The sequence below is a fragment of the Fundulus heteroclitus genome, chromosome 5 (genome assembly GCF_011125445.2).
Source record: "Fundulus heteroclitus isolate FHET01 chromosome 5, MU-UCD_Fhet_4.1, whole genome shotgun sequence".
Classification (NCBI taxonomy): domain Eukaryota; kingdom Metazoa; phylum Chordata; class Actinopteri; order Cyprinodontiformes; family Fundulidae; genus Fundulus; species Fundulus heteroclitus.
The window spans coordinates 22,831,289-22,846,655 of NC_046365.1; the positions used below are offsets into that span (position 1 = coordinate 22,831,289).

Sequence of the window (15,367 nt, forward strand, 5' to 3'; positions counted from 1 at the left end):
TGGCTGTATGGGTTAAATGCAGAGAATGTATGTTACAATGACAATAAAGATGATTATTATATTATTATGATAATATTCCCTTGGAGGTTAGGTTGATTTCTGAAAAATGAAAAAAATATGCACCAACCCCCTTTAAAGAAACGTATTTTTCTGATTCGGTCAGCATGACAGAGTGATACCAGCTTCCCTTTCCACAATCCTTTAACTTCCTCCCCAGTTGAATGGTAAATGGTGCTACCAAGTCATTATAGCTGACACAAGGCAAATTTAATCTGCTCCTAGTGACTGAAATTGATTACATTTCACCTGATTACTGTTTGTAGCAAACTGGACTGACTGCAAATTGCCACCACCATAATAATAATAATAATAATTATTATTATTATTGAATAAACTCTGTAAAATCTGGATTTCAGCCTTAAACATTTGGCCAATAAACAGCCTAAGTGGAGATACCTTTAATTTGTATGACTCGATTTAATTCAATTGAATTAAGTTTATAGTTTCAGTAATGTTTTCCCTAATCCCTACTATGTATATTGTTATTTTTGCTCTATTTATTCCAGTTTCCACAGTTGGAAAAAAATACTAATAATTTATTGTGGGAGCTTTCAGAGGTCGTGAATGAAGGGGGGAAAAAAACGTCTTTCACCTTACCTGCACTTGTTTGAATTCAATAACCGGCACGAACACAGGCAAAACTCATGACGATTCGACGACAGGGTGTCGTGAGCTAACATGATTGGTTGTTTTCGACGCTACGTCATTCGCTGTGTCCAATAGCCGCAAAGAATCGAACGGTCGCCGGTGTTTGATTGGAGCGTTCGGTGATGCGTTAACGGACACGGAGATTAGTTAGTGTGCGAGTCCGTTGAATCCCCTAGAACCCAATTTTCCTATCGATAAACGATCCTTTATCTGTAGCATGTGTTGATGTTCCGGTCGTATACAGGTGAGTTTAACTAGTTTTGGGCTTAGCATAGCGAGTTGTTCGGATATCAATTCGGTTAGCTACCGCTGTTAGCTTAAGGTGGCTAAACGTTAATGCGGTGCACTCTTCCAACTCCACTAGTAGTAGTTATATCTAGAAGTTCGCGAATAAGCACAGAGCATAAACCCAACTCGTTTATGTTCACCTTGAAGTAACGTGACAGTGTCCACGGTGCTTTCGGCGGCGACTAGCCTTGTTAGCATGCGCTAACGGGTGTTTTTTTGGGGACGCCAGCTAGCGGCGACATTAAATCCTGAAATTCCCTGCATTTCATCATTGATCCTGCAGACATGGTAGAGCCAACGGCGCACTCATTCTCATCCCTGAAGGAGGAGCTGGAATACTGGAAAGAGCAGGCACACAAACACCAGCAAAGGTAAGCACCCAGAACACGGCATTGTGGCGTTTGTGGTTGTTTTTTTTGGGGGGTTGGAAGTTGAACCACGTCTTCGTCACCAGGGCGGATGAGGCTCAGGATGAGCTGCAGGAGTTCCAGCAGATGAGTCGGGACTATGAAGCCGAGCTGGAAACGGAGTTGAAGCAGTGCGAGGGTCGAAACAAAGAGCTGCTGCTGGACAACAACAGACTCCGCATGGAACTAGAAAGCATAAAGGTACACAAACGCCACATTCCGCTGGAAAAGAAACAACTTCTAGTCAACATTTGTCCCTTAAGACTATCCGTACCCCTGGGGCTTTTCCACATTTTTACCTTACAACCATAAACTCCAGTGTTTTTATTATTATTATTATTTTTACGCCCCACAGAACAAAAGAATGAAACACATAAGGTAATATTTTATTGCTTAATTTATTAAGCGAGCCAGATCCACTTGTGCACGTCGATCTAGCAGATGAAAAACTGATTCTATCGCAACACGGCTGAAGCTAAAAGTGAGACTCCGTAATTTTTAAATGGTGGTTAAAGTAAAACGGTAAAGTTAAACAGTAAAATTGGTCCGGGGGAACAATCCTATCTGGTGTCTGTGACAGCGCTTATCATCACAAGAAATGGATTTAGTATCGTGTCAGGACCAGTTCTACAGGGGTACTGGTCCCCGAAGGCCCCTGTCTAAAACCGCCCATGCAAAGTTGTGAAGTGGGCGAAAATAGATGCATTGTGTTTATTTCAATTATTGCTACTACATATTTGAAGAACAAACATGTAATTATCTCCCTAAATAAAACCTTTTGCAGCTACAGGTGACCTTTTAGAAGTCATCTAAATAGCAAATATAGACTTACCTTCCTGTGATTCAACCCCAGCACAAATCCGGACATTCTGTGAAGACTTAAGAAGAGGTTATCTTAGAGAAACAAAAACACACACCATGAAGTCTAAGGAACACACCAGACAGATCAGAAGTACTGGAGAAGTTTAAAGTAGAGTTAAGTGATGCAGCCATGATCTGAAAATGAAAAGAACATGTTCCAGTTTACCAATACTTGGCCATCCACCTAAACTTACAGTTCAGGTAAGGAAAGCATTCATCAGTTCAGCAGCCATTAGTCAAGGCCTCTACAAATCTGGCCTTTATGGAAAAGTGGCGAGGTAGCTGAAAAAACCACAAAGAATTCCCGTTTATTGTTCGCACAAAGCCCTGTAAAGGACATGTAGAAGAAGACGTTCTCGCAGGCGTGATCAAGATTAAACTGTTTGGCCTGAATAATACAAAAAATGTATGTGCTGCAGAAAAGGCCAAACTGCACATCACGCCCTGAACAAAGCGCTCCCACGAAGCACGGTAGCGGCGGCGTCACGCTGTGGCAGTGCTTTTTCTAAAGCAGGGAGAGGGACGCGAGCTCCTCACTGATGCGTGATACTGGCCCCATCGATTGACCTATGACCTTGTGAAGCAGGAGGCGTGAGCTGATCGCCCTGTCTTTCCGTCTGCAGGAGAAATTCGAAGCGCAGCATTCGGAAGCCTTCAGGCACATCTCAACACTGGAGGAAGATCTGGCGGAGACCAGGGCAGTCAGAGACCATCTGCAGAAGTACATCAGAGAGTTAGAACAGTCCAATGATGACCTGGAGAGGACAAAAAGGTCAGTGTGTGTGTGTTGGGTGTCATTGTTCTATTAATTGACTTTAACATTTAATCTGAACATTTATAAAAGCAAATTTGAGTGTAATGTTATGTAGTTACACTGTTCTCTTGCCCTTATTGGGCTTTGTTCTGATAGATCTCTAAGGATTAAATATCAGGAAAGTATAAAGAGAAGGAAAGGTGCAGCATTTGGGATAATTTCCTACAGATGAAATATTAGGACATGGGAAACACTGGAGAATTGGCTAAAAATGGGAACAGCAGAGAAGCTTTTTTTGTTTAGTTTTTTTTTTTATTTTTTGCCATTGCTTTTTTTTAAAGCAAGTACAGACTAAATGTTTGTATATAAAATGCGATCTGAAAACCCGCTTCAAACCACTTATGTTGCGTAAGCAGTGCAGCTGAATTATTATGAATAGTTTCCTCTGTGTGTGTGTGTGTCTGGCTCAGGGCTACCATCATGTCTCTGGAGGACTTCGAGCAGCGCATGAACCAGGTCATCGAGAGGAACGCCTTTCTGGAGAGTGAGCTGGACGAGAAGGAGAACCTGCTGGAGTCTGTTCAGAGGCTCAAGGATGAAGCCAGAGGTATGCAGAGTTATTGTGACGCTCGAGTCCGTTTCAGGGTTCTGTCCTCTGGCATGACTTGACATCCGGTTCCGTTCAAGGATCCATTCAGCTGCGGATTAAGAGCCAGTTGCAGTGGTTTAGGGCTCTCACCTGGTTCACTGGAAATCTATCCTTTCAGTTTGTTTTGCATATTTAGGCCTTGTCCGCTCTAACGCTGAGATTTTGCAACCCAGAAATGTTCTGCTGTTTGCACATTTTTCACATCAGCTTGAACAAAATTTAAATAACACCCCCTGTCTTTGATGTGCTGCACACCACAACTTGACATCAACAAGTCATCTTTTGTATTTTTGGTTCAGCATCCATGGTTGAGAACCCGAAAACGGCCCACTTCTGGGTTTAGTTGCAGAAACCACCACAATAAAGATCTTTTTGGGGTCAGGTTATGTTTTTTTTTTTTTTAACATCTGCCTCTGTCTGTCCTGACTATTTTTATTAAAGGGGACCTATTATGCAGAATTCACTTTTTGCATGTCTTCGTGCTTCCATTTGGGTCTCTACTGCTCCTAGAAACAGTCCAAGTGCTAAAAACAAGAAACATCCAGTCATTTTTTTTTGATTGGCAATCAGTAAATGTTTTGTTGGTTTCTGGAAATCAAGGCGCTTCAATGACTTCTCGATTGTTACGTCCCAATCGGCGGGCGATGACCTACACCTAGCTACCCCAGCCCAGCTACTTGCGCTTCATTTTACTGCTGAATGCCCTGTAAAGTGGCCGTTCAGCAGTAAATATGATTTGTCATTTAGTACAAGCTAATGCTAACAAGAGGCTACTGATAGCCCCGTGTCCATTAGGAAACCTACTGTTGAGAAACTGCCTTGCTGGTTGTGCAGGAGGCTCCACTTCTTCAGCTTCTGCCACTGTTCATCTGTCTGCTGACATTTTCACGTGTGTATAAGGTCTGAGCGCAAAGGTTGGGTGGGTGGAGGCAGCTACAGCTTATTTGCATAAAACTGACAGAGTCCTATCTGCTCATTCTGAAAGAAGCTTAAGATGGGTGAACCTGAGGAGGTGAAATCTCATTATCTGAGAATGATTTTGTATAAAACAATGTAATGAACCTGTTTGGTGTAGCCCAAAGACCTGTTCTAACTTGTTTAAAAGGAAGTGTAATAGGTCCCCGTTAATGTTCAAATGTAGGCTGAAGAAGTTAAAGGTTGAAAGGAAAAGGTGTGAATTATGTCAAAGAAAGTACGAGCTAGCCTAGCTCTGCTTTAGCCACACCCGGGATCATCTGTAGAATCTATGCTGGATCCAGATTGTTGCCAGGCTCCAGGTCCTGTGGAGTCCCACTACTAATCCATGCTCCAGTGCTTGGTGAATAGACGTGCAGTTCGTACCACATTTATTCTAAAACGGACCGTTTAGCAACCAGGTGGGGGTCCGGTGGCGTTGAGGAACATCAGAAACATTGGGAACTATTGGCGGGGGCATATTTCCGCGTGCACTGACTCCTTCCTGTTCCTGTTAGACCTTCGCCAGGAGCTGGCCGTTCGGCAGAAGGAGAGACGGCCGTCCAGCAGCCTGGGCAAGGACTCGGACCGGTCAGAGATGCTCTGCTCGTCCCCGCCCAACCCCTCCGTCCCCATCACTCCGTCCAAGCCGTCATACATGACGCCGCCTGCCTCCAGCATCCGCAGGGGTAATAAAACACTGACTACGAACTGGGCGGACCAAATAATTTGGTTTCCTTCTTTAAACCCAACTGCCTCTGTCTTTTTATCTCTCAGGAGACGGTCTAACAGGAACCCCTCTCACTACATCTGCAAGGATATCTGCACTGAACATTGTCGGAGAGCTGCTGAGGAAAGTCGGGGTACGGTGTGATCGTTTTTGTAAAACCGTTTCTTGTTGCTCTGCCCGGGTACGGATCTTTGACCCGACTCTCTTTATGATCGCTGTCAGAATCTGGAGTCGAAGCTGGCGTCCTGTCGAGACTTCGTCTACGACACGTCTGTGAGCAGACCGGCGCTCGCTGCCGGCCCATGTAGTCCTTCGGGCTTAGACGCGGGTCCGGAGGGCCAAGGCAGCAGCTTCAGCCCCCCTCCTCAATACGACAGGTCAGGAGGGCGATGTGGAGGAGGACGGCGTTTATGTGAGCCACGGCTTGTTTTACTTGTGTGAAAACGTGTGATCTGATCTGATGGGATTTGTCTTTCAGTTTGGTGAAGCGGTTAGAGTTTGGACCCGCTCCTCCGAGAGGGGTCTCCCACGGTCCCCAGTCTCCGCAGGGGGGGGTCAAGATCCTGCTGTAAGACGGGTCCAGAAGGGCGAGCCGCCTCCCGCCCTCCTCCTCAAGTTACAGAAACAGGACTCTGAGCTCAGCTGATGTAGTCGCACAGAGAGGGGTCTGGTTTCAGGCCGGGACAAAGCAGAGCCAACCCACCCGTCTGTGCATGGACCCCTGCTGCCCTGTGGGCTAAATTCATCATCGCAGAAAGCTGCTCCGCGTTGTTGTCGTGCGACATCGAGGAAAGCAGAACCCACCCCTCATCTCTTCCGCTGTATCTGATGCCGTGTGGCGTGTCTAGGACCTTCGGCGTCGACGCTTTCTGCGATGGATCAAAGCACACGTAACTCCCAACGTAGTGAAGCCGCTGCACCCGCCTGCTGGAGAGCGGCGACGGTAAATACAGCCGTCTGGGACAGGGACCAAGAACCTGAAGTTGAATTTTAGCAAACATGTTTCAGACCAAACCAAAGCTGTGATGGATGATATTATTATTATTATTATTATTATTATTATTATAAATCCAGTGGGTTAGCTTTTTTTTTTTTTTTTTTTTTTTTTTTTTTTTTATAAACGAGTAATAATTAAAACTTCCATACTTATTTAACACATTTTGGCCCAACCTACTACAATTTCATACCCATAAATAAGCCATTTTGTACTTTTTTTTTTTTTTTTTTTGGTAGAAATTTTAATTAAACGTACGTAGACATTAAAAGGCTCAAATTGTACATGATTTTTATTCTTTTTGATATCGTTTTGTTAAGACAGTAGATTGCATCCTCTTTCATTTGATAGTGGTTCTGATCACTGCTTTGACCCACTTGATTCTCTTGAAAAACGATCCCTGATGAACCCAAAGTGACTCTAGGAGACCTCCTCCTGGTAGATTATATTAATTGGGAGTCGTACAACCACATTACCTTACAGCGCATGATGAAACGGTGGTTTAAATCCTTGTCAAATTATCTGACAATAAACAAAACAAAAAAGGCATGAAATGGCAAAAGGAACAGCCATCAATTTGAACTATAGTTGAGATTACATTATTTTGTAAGTGTAATATTTTAAATTGGGTCTTTTACAGGTTTTCACTAGAATATAGCATTAATTGAGATCCGGTACGGCGATCTCACAGGCAACCGTACCTGATGCACGGGATTGGCTCACAGGACATGAAAGTAAAATATAGAAAATGATCCAATCGCTTTTATTGTTCCGGCTGCTAATATTGTATACCATGTTAATATAAAGATATACTTGTGCGTAACAATTAAAAACAATTCATGAATAGACAAAAGGGAAAAATCTAGACCAAACACCACCTTTAATATAATCATATTTTAAGAGCTTTGTGCACAAAAGCCAAAACAGGTCTGTGTGGCAGACCGTAGCTTGTTAGGTGGAGAGCAGTCAGCTGCTTGCCTGCAGTAGTTTTTAAACCATGTTACTTCAAAAACCAGAACTTTTTAAAGCCCCTTGCTGCCTGAATTTGTCCAATTATATGAAAACACAAATAGACTTATCAAATATAAAATATATAATAATATAATTAGATATAAACGTAGGCGTTAAGACTGCAGATCAGTAAAGTTACTCCTTGGTGCTAAAGTTCGATATAAGCCCTGGTATGTGTAAAATCAGCATCAACAGGCATTAGTGTGATACTTGTCCCACGTAGGGCTGCATGGAGAGCAGAGGTGGTGTGAGGCAGATTCACTGTAATAATCTACGAGGGTCGCAGAAAAGACCAATTTGGCTGTTTTGGAAAGGTTTACGGTCTAGAGCTGGCTAGCTGCTGAAGCTTTGCTCTGTACTCGTGGTTGTCATAGGGCGAGAATCTCCAGTCTATTGCTCAGTTAAGAGAAACTACAACTTTGCTGTTTTTTTTTTTTTTTTTTTTTTTTTTTTTTAAATTGTCATTAGTGAGGTTTAGTTTGCCAATGTAATGATCAAATTGCAAAAATCGTTAGGTCAATACCCAGCGCATTATTAGGAAATTATTTCGCACCAGGCTTAACCATCGCCTCCTTTTACCACTCTATTTTAATGTGAAGAAAATGTTTTTTGGGTTTCTGGGGAATCTGAGGCCTGTTACATATTTATTGGCCCTTAGATAGGCAGCCATTGCAACACTGAATGTACCGGTCTTTTTAAGCGTTATGCGCAGACAAAAGGGTACAAGACAATATTATATATTTTAGCAGGTTTAAGATAAGCACAGCTTATGAGGTAATGATAGGTATGTAGAGTCAATATAAGATGTTTTATTTTTAATGGGATACTGTATGAGGTAAAGTGTGCTTGTAACAACTTTGTTTCTGCTTTATTCAGGGTTTCTGCAAGGTTATACATGTTAAAATGGAAAAATCTTTATTTTAGTCTGAGTTTTACATTCATGGTTCATGCATTGCTTTTTCCTTTGTGGATGTTTTTTTTTTTTTTTTTTTAATAAAGTAACATTTAATGGACTGGGGACTTTGAAAGTTATTAAAGTGGAATAAAGTTATAGGTGCCACAATGCAGGAGTCTTCGTCATTTTAACTTTCATGCCAATGAAATGGGTCCTCTGCACCGGGCGTGCATTCTGGGGCCAAGGGTCTTCCTCGGGGACCCAGAGCGGCGATCTGTGGGATTCAAATTCACCATCGGCTTCTGCGTCATGTAAAGGTCCATATTTATCGAGTCGTAAATAATGACATCGTGAAGTAGTTTCAAGCTGCAGAACATTGGGCTTAAAAAAATGTAAAAAGGACAATTACGTTTTTAGATCTTTATTTTTGTGCAAGTGGTTCAACAAATAAAGAATACAAAAAAAGGTGTCATGTAAACAATAGTTGATGATATCGAATGAGACTTAATTGGTTTAAAGGTGACTGGAGAATAGTAGAACATGTACAGTAACTTTGAACAAATGGGAAATAAAATATAAGTGCTGCCAAGTGCCTCATATCGACCTGTATGTAGTTCATGATCGGTTTATGGGAGATGAACCTCTTCTGACCTCTGGTGGCCAGAATCATAAAGACATCAGGGCACAGGAAAGGTGCAAATAATGTCAAAACAGTGACTTTAAAAACAACTTAAGTGTTTGTTCAGATACAAAAGGTGGCGCTGACTGGACGCAGAAGGACCAAACAAACCCGGGACATCCAGTCTGAGCCCATTTCAGCGCCGCTGTGAAACAGGAACAGCAGCCACAGGCAACACAGGACAACGGTCGCTGGCAGGAGTTACACGTCTGCGTTAAAACTAAAGTGAACGTTGATTAAAAAGGCCTTTATGTCTGTGCACAAAGCGTCACATGAGGAAGAAGCCGACATTCAGTGCAGTACAACAGTGTTAGAAAAAACAGCAACTCACACACCAGCACCACTACCACCCCTCTTTGTGAATCTCAAGTCCTTCTCATGGTTTGTGTCAAGAACGTGCGCTTCAAAAATAAAATAAAATAAAAGAATAAACCCCTAAACTACTGGAAATAAGAGAAGATATGGAAATACATGTTTAGAAAGTGACAGGAAGGACAGCGAAGCAGACATTCTGACATTAACTTTCAGGGGACAGACATTGCCCCTGATTTTTATTTTTATTTTTTTTTTATATCCGCCGTCTTGGTTTTCCAAATGGCTCTTAGTCTGAGGACTTTGTCCCGTTGAAGTCGTTTTGGGCGTCTCCTTCCTCCTCCGAGGCGTCCTCCACCACCCTTCGGCCTCCGCCCATACGCCGCGGCGCGCTGCCGAAGGACGGCTCGTTTCCACGCCTGCGACGCCACGAGAGAGAGAGAGACACACAAAAACAGAGTGAGGGAAGTGTGATGGTGTCTGGGCTCGTTAGGCTTCGTGTAAAAAAAAAACAAAAAAAAAAACCACTCAGGTTTGTTAAGACAGGTTGTGCTTCGGTTACTGCTAAAGCACGCTTGGTTATCTTTGTAACTCATTTAACTCCTTGCTCAGGGAAATGAGTTCGGTTTATGACACTTAAACCAAGCACTGAGAGAGAGATGGCCACCAGAGAGAACAGGAATGATGAGAATAAAAAAAAGGGTGAGATTTAAGGATTTTGTTCTTATGAATTAGAGAAAAAAAGAGCCATATTTCTCTCAGTAGAGCTCAGTAGAGCATGTAGGGTGAGCATGGAGGATGGGAAAGATTGTAAACAAATGAGAAATGGTGATGGGGGAGCTTTTTATTTCAGGAGGTACCTGCTGTGTTACTCCTTAGGCTCAGGGTTGCCTCTGGAATAGAGATGGACAGGATTGTTTTGCTTCTGCTCAGAAAAGGTGAACATCTTTCATGGATTTAAATATCTTGGAATAGTTTTGTAGTAGAGAGTCACTCTTTTAGTCAAACTGAAACACGGTCCCGGTAGCAAGCACACTGCTTCTTGAAAAGGTTTCATCCCTGAAACTGTTTATGTCCAGTGTTTTATAGGTTAAACCTTTTTAAGAAGCTTGCCACTACCTGGACATCTAAATGAAACTGCATAGACAGTTCAGTATACAGTTTTGTTTTTAGTTTTTTTTACATCTCACATCTAAGTATATTTGTGTCACAAAGTACCAAATACCTCAAGTGAAAGGACGAAGATTCATGATTTTAAGATTTTTTTTCTACAAATAAAATGCATATTAGGATTGCATCTGTCCCACTTTACTTTGTTACCCTTAAATAAAATCCAGTGTACCCAGTTGCAATCTGAAGAAACCCAATTAGTAAATAACCAAAAATGAAAGTTTTAGCATCCATGTGGCTGAAAATTGACACTGCTCACCACCCTGAACGCGCCATCCACAGAGTGATAAGGTAATGGCAGCGTCATGCCTGTCAGAGCTGATTGGAGCATGGATGGAGGTGACTAAGGAGCGGTTTTGGAAGAAAACCTGTTAATGGCTGGAGACTGGCGTGGAAGTTCGACTTCCAGCAGGACAACAACCCTAAACGTCCAGCTAGAGCTACAGGGGTTTGGTTTACGCCCAAGCCGACTCCTGATGCTCCCCATCCAGTCAGATTGTGAATGAAAGTATGGGACTAAACTTTAGTCTATAAAGGTGTTGGAGACACATCCCAAAAATATGTTGGTGTGTTTGCAGCTGAAGGTTTGTCTACAAAGCATTGACTCAGGGAGGGTAGGCTTCGTCTTCAAGCCACACTCTTAAGTTTTTATTTGCAAAAATGCATCAAGTCATGATTCCTTTTCCTTCCACTTTACAAGCTACGCTCTATAAAAATTAAAAACACATCTAAGTTTCTGCCAGTAATGTGACAAAATGTAAGCTCAGTTCCAGGGCTATAAATATGGAATAATCCTTATTTATTTCACAGTGTTAAGGGCCAAACTAAACCACAAGGAACACAAATGACAACGCGCCATCCTACCTGAGTTTGCTCTTGAGGGAGTTGACTTCTCGGCTCATGGCGTCGTTGGCCTCAGTGGCTTCGTCCAGCTCGCGCTGCAGCTTCCTGCGAGCGGCCGTGGCGCGCTGGGACTCCTCCTCCGACTCCTCTAGCTGCCTCTTCAGCTGCTTCAGTCGAGAGCTTGACTTCTCCGCCTGGTGCGTGAACAAAAGCGATACCCTATAACTGCTTTTCCTTTGCACCTCTGCAGCCCGCGGGTGTGTGTGTGTGTGTGTGTGTGTGTGAACAAAGCCGCGATGAAAAGATCTCAGCGATGACTCAAAAGAACAAAGTGATGCAAACACAAAACGATGGGACTAGTGGGTCATGTATGGATGAGTTGCCAGGAGAAGCTCTCTAGCTTGAATGTCGTACGACTGCAATGTGTACTTCATGCATCTTCTTGTTTTTGCATTAAAGAACTTGAATCGTTGCAGATTGATCAGGTGTGTTTACCTGATCTTTGTATTGCTCGGACTGTTTTCGCTCATCTTCCAGCTGCATCAGCAGGTCTTTCAGCTTCTTGTCCTTCTGGCGCATGCCCTTGGCAGCAGCCTGCTTATCTCTGACACGACAAAGACGGGAGTTAAAGGCAACAATACAACAACAATAACCCAAGTATTCCAGCGAGTATGGAGGGTTAGGGAGAGACCGACCATCTAAGACACAGCAAAGGTTGCTGGTGTGTGTTTTAGCTTGGAAGGTATTCACGTTTGATCAGTTTTCAAATAAAACCAGCAGTCAAACGTTCCTGTTTGTGAGCGATAGACGTGGTTTTCGTTCGTCGCCAACCTGCTCTCCTGCTCCAGCTGCTCCTCCAGCTGTGCCACCTTAGCCTCCAGGGCGGAGATGGAGGACTTGAACTTGGACTTGACCTGGTTCTCCATCTCCTGCAGCTTGGCCTTCAGCTCCTTGTTTTGGCGCTCCATCTGCTGCCGAGCGCTGTCGTTCTTCTGGGAGGTGCTGCGCTCCGTCTGCAGCTCGTTGTTCAGCTGCTCCACCTGATGGAGCGGAAACACACCGCAGGGTCAAGGCTGACGGCCGCCTCTTTCGCTACGCCGCGAGTCGCGGAGGGGGGGGGGCTCCTCCGGTCGCTTCACCTGCTGTCCACTCTTCCTCAGCCGGTCGTTGAGAATCTCCATGTTGCTCTGCTCCTCCTCGAGCTCCTCCTCCAGCTGGGTTATCTTGGCTTCCAGTCGGCGTTTCTCATCCGCCAATGCGGATCTGAACCCACGGATGACAGTAAGAAAACCTACCTTCGCCCCTGTTTACTTTCCTGATCAAACAAAAGCATCAATTCTTCACCCACTTTCCAGAGGAGTTGCTCGCCAGCTCGTCAGAAAGTTCGTCCCTCTCAGCCTCCGCCTGCTTCCGTGCTCTTTCAGCTGCAGCCAGATCCTGGAAATTGATTAGAGGCGCTTCCAGTTACTAAGAAACCGTTGATTGAGTTTTTTTTTTTACCTCGTTATGAATCCGTCGTCTCACCTCCTGCAGCTGCATGAGCTCAGCCTCCAGACTCTTGGCCTTCCTCTCGCTCTCCTTCGCCGTGGTCAGCACCTCCTCCCGCGCGGCACGGGCATCCTCCAGCTCCCTCTGGAAGTCCTTCATTTGGGCCTGGATGCAGGGATGGAAATAAAGAGAGCCAGGGAGTGACACAGCATATCTCCGTGGGATTTGTTTTATAGGGAATATTTACTGTACCAGTGGCAGAGTTGTGAAGACTTGCACTGTTGTAGTAACTACTGTTGCTGTAGGGTAGCCAAGCAATCTGTTCTAGGAGTTTAAATTGGTCTTTGTCGCGACAATTCATGTGGAAAAAACATAGATCCTAGAAGGGGTAGAAGACTTGTAGAAGGGCCACGGTGCTTTGTGAAAGTATGCCCTTCGTACCCCATCAACCCTTGCATCTCTTATTTAAACCCACCAAGATGAGGGCAGCCTTCTAAACGTACAAGTCCGGCATTTCATATAACCACAGCTCGGGTGGAAAAATTGGTTGACAGGACAACTTCTAGCCAGGCAGTCTACAAATCTGGCCTTTATGCGGCAGTGGCAACAGGAAGCCGTTGATGACAGAAAGCTGTGAGAATCCTGGTTGCAGTTTGCCTTAAGCCACGTAGAGACACAGCACACATGGACAAAGGTACTCTGGTCAAACCGTAACAGCACTGAACGTTTTAGCCTACCATTAAAACCTAAGACTGCCCAGCACTCTTAACCCACTATCCCCATTCCCCACAGTCAAACACTGTGGTTGCAGGAACAACCACCTGGAGGCCTTCAGATTACTCCAAGCGATGCTGGACTCTTCCCTTCACCAGATCTTTGACTCTCTTCCGGGAGTCGGTGAAGTTATGCAGAAAGTTTCAATCCTCGAGCATATTTTTATCGCCCAGCAGGACAAAATTAAACAACCACAGCTGCAATGTAGACCTAGACCCACGTGTAAAATGTGATGCTCACAGATGTTCTCCATCTAATCTGTCTGAGCTTGAGCCGTTTTGAATAAACTGAAGGTTTGGTTTGTACCAAATGTGACAAAGTTCAGGGGCTTTAGTTACTTGTTAATAGGGCTGGGCAATAAATCGATTTAATCAATTAATTCGAATTTACAATTCTGTAAGATTTCATTTTTGGAAAATCTGGATTTTATTTTGCCAATACACTCATTGGGTTTCCATGAAGAGAACAGCATGTGATGCTGAATATGTGTTTAGGCAAATATATTGTCAAAATATTGTTAAGTGGAGACTTTTTTTACCATAATACGAGGTACTTTATTTACTTATTTACTTTTTTTTTAACTTAGTTTGAAGTTCACAAGTGCAGTGAAGCCTGTTCTTAGCTCAATGTGTAATACCACTAGCAGCAAATGTTTCGTTATATTTTCATTGTTTATAATGGCACGGCTGCCATCTTGTTTTACAAGCATGTTTCACAGCTTGTTATTTAGTTGCACTTTGAATTCAGGTCAACTCCCTGACGAAATGCTTGACATAAAAAGCAAGGTTTTAAAATAATTTCTTTCATTTCTTTTTATGAAACAAAAAGGAGGAAAAAAATCGATTAATCGGATTTGGTATGATAAAATCGGAGATTTATTTTTTAATCCATATCGCCCAGCCCTACTTGTTAAACAGCCTGTATGCATAAGACAACATGAATGGCATATAAAGCAGCGTTCCCCTGTGTAGACTCTGCTCCTGCTTCCCCCTCGCTCTCACCTGGAGCTTGCGAAGCTGCTTGATGGCCTCGTCTCGTCCCTTGTTGGCCGTCTCGATGTGTCCCTCCAGGTCTTTCATGTCCGTCTCCAGCTTCTTCTTGGCAGCTGCAGCCTGGGCCTTCTGCTTACGTTCGTCTTCCAGCTCCGTCTCCAACTCCCGGACCTGCAGTTGTCGCCGTTTTACCATCACCGAGGAAGCATTTTTTAAAACCCGAAAAGAATCGGTCCCGGTTCTTAAAGCCTCTTCACCTGCTTGACAAGCTGCCTCTTCTTTTCCTCGCCCATCTCATCCCGTCCCTGAAGGTCTCTTTCGAACTGGGCCTTCAGGGCCTGCATGTTGACCTCCAGACGCAGCTTGGCGTCTTCGGCTGCCTGCAGCTCGTCCTCCAGCTCCTCCAGCTGGGTCTTCATCTCCTCCACCTGGGCCTCCAGGCCTCGTTTGGACTTCTCCAGCTCGTGCACCTGCCACCGGCACGTTGTTAGGTTACCCAGGACGCTGAAAAGGACTTTTGGCCCAAAAGCTACAGTCAGAATATTATAGGAACTCACATTTTTCCCCACGTCGTCCTTGGAGCTGATCAGGTCTTCCATCTCAATCCTCAGAGCCTTGTTGGCCCTCTCCAGCTCCTCCCTGGCCTCCTGGGCCTCATCCAGAGCCCTCGCCAGGGACAGAGCCTTGGTTTCCTTTTCTCTGGCCTCGGCTTCTGCACGATCTCTCTCGTCTGCATATTTACTGGAGATGCTCTTCTCCTCAGCCAGCATCTGAAGGTCAGATAGAAAACCATGCGTCTACTGCCAATCTCCAAGAGATTATATCCAATGTATACATACGTTTCTTAAAACATTTAAA

At 44.1% G+C, this 15,367-nt stretch overlaps 2 protein-coding genes across 5 annotated transcripts in view; one reads left to right on the forward strand and one right to left on the reverse strand.

Moving 5' to 3' along the window:
- The first annotated feature begins 616 nt into the window (after positions 1-616).
- On the forward strand, positions 617-6,874 carry LOC105931470 (nuclear distribution protein nudE homolog 1). Its single transcript, XM_012870150.3, has 9 exons — positions 617-952; positions 1,280-1,367; positions 1,451-1,604; positions 2,888-3,036; positions 3,489-3,625; positions 5,140-5,310; positions 5,399-5,484; positions 5,574-5,728; positions 5,830-6,874. The coding sequence occupies exons 1-9, from the start codon at positions 934-936 to the stop codon at positions 5,921-5,923; spliced, it is 1,053 nt and encodes a 350-aa protein (XP_012725604.2). The 5' UTR covers positions 617-933; the 3' UTR covers positions 5,924-6,874.
- A 1,782-nt stretch (positions 6,875-8,656) lies between these two features.
- The window catches only part of myh11a (myosin, heavy chain 11a, smooth muscle), a 38,338-nt gene continuing 31,627 nt past the window's right edge, over positions 8,657-15,367 (reverse strand). For 3 of the 4 annotated variants that reach the window (XM_036137218.1, XM_036137217.1, XM_036137220.1), the window contains 10 exons: positions 15,067-15,279; positions 14,767-14,979; positions 14,519-14,680; positions 12,780-12,908; positions 12,604-12,692; positions 12,395-12,518; positions 12,087-12,295; positions 11,751-11,859; positions 11,277-11,449; positions 8,657-9,661 (listed from right to left, as the gene is read on the reverse strand). In XM_036137218.1, coding sequence (XP_035993111.1) covers positions 9,532-9,661; positions 11,277-11,449; positions 11,751-11,859; positions 12,087-12,295; positions 12,395-12,518; positions 12,604-12,692; positions 12,780-12,908; positions 14,519-14,680; positions 14,767-14,979; positions 15,067-15,279 — 1,551 coding nt within the window. In that variant the 3' untranslated portion in view covers positions 8,657-9,531. Of the gene's footprint in view, positions 9,662-10,102; positions 10,136-11,276; positions 11,450-11,750; positions 11,860-12,086; positions 12,296-12,394; positions 12,519-12,603; positions 12,693-12,779; positions 12,909-14,518; positions 14,681-14,766; positions 14,980-15,066; positions 15,280-15,367 lie in introns of all 4 variants that reach the window. The other variant, XM_036137219.1, reaches the window with a different exon arrangement.

Coding starts and splice junctions, on each gene's coding strand:
- LOC105931470 (XM_012870150.3), top strand. Junction 1,605..2,887: donor TGGAACTAGAAAGCATAAAG/GTACACAAACGC, acceptor TTCCGTCTGCAG/GAGAAATTCGAAGCGCAGCA. Junction 5,485..5,573: donor AGCTGCTGAGGAAAGTCGGG/GTACGGTGTGAT, acceptor GATCGCTGTCAG/AATCTGGAGTCGAAGCTGGC.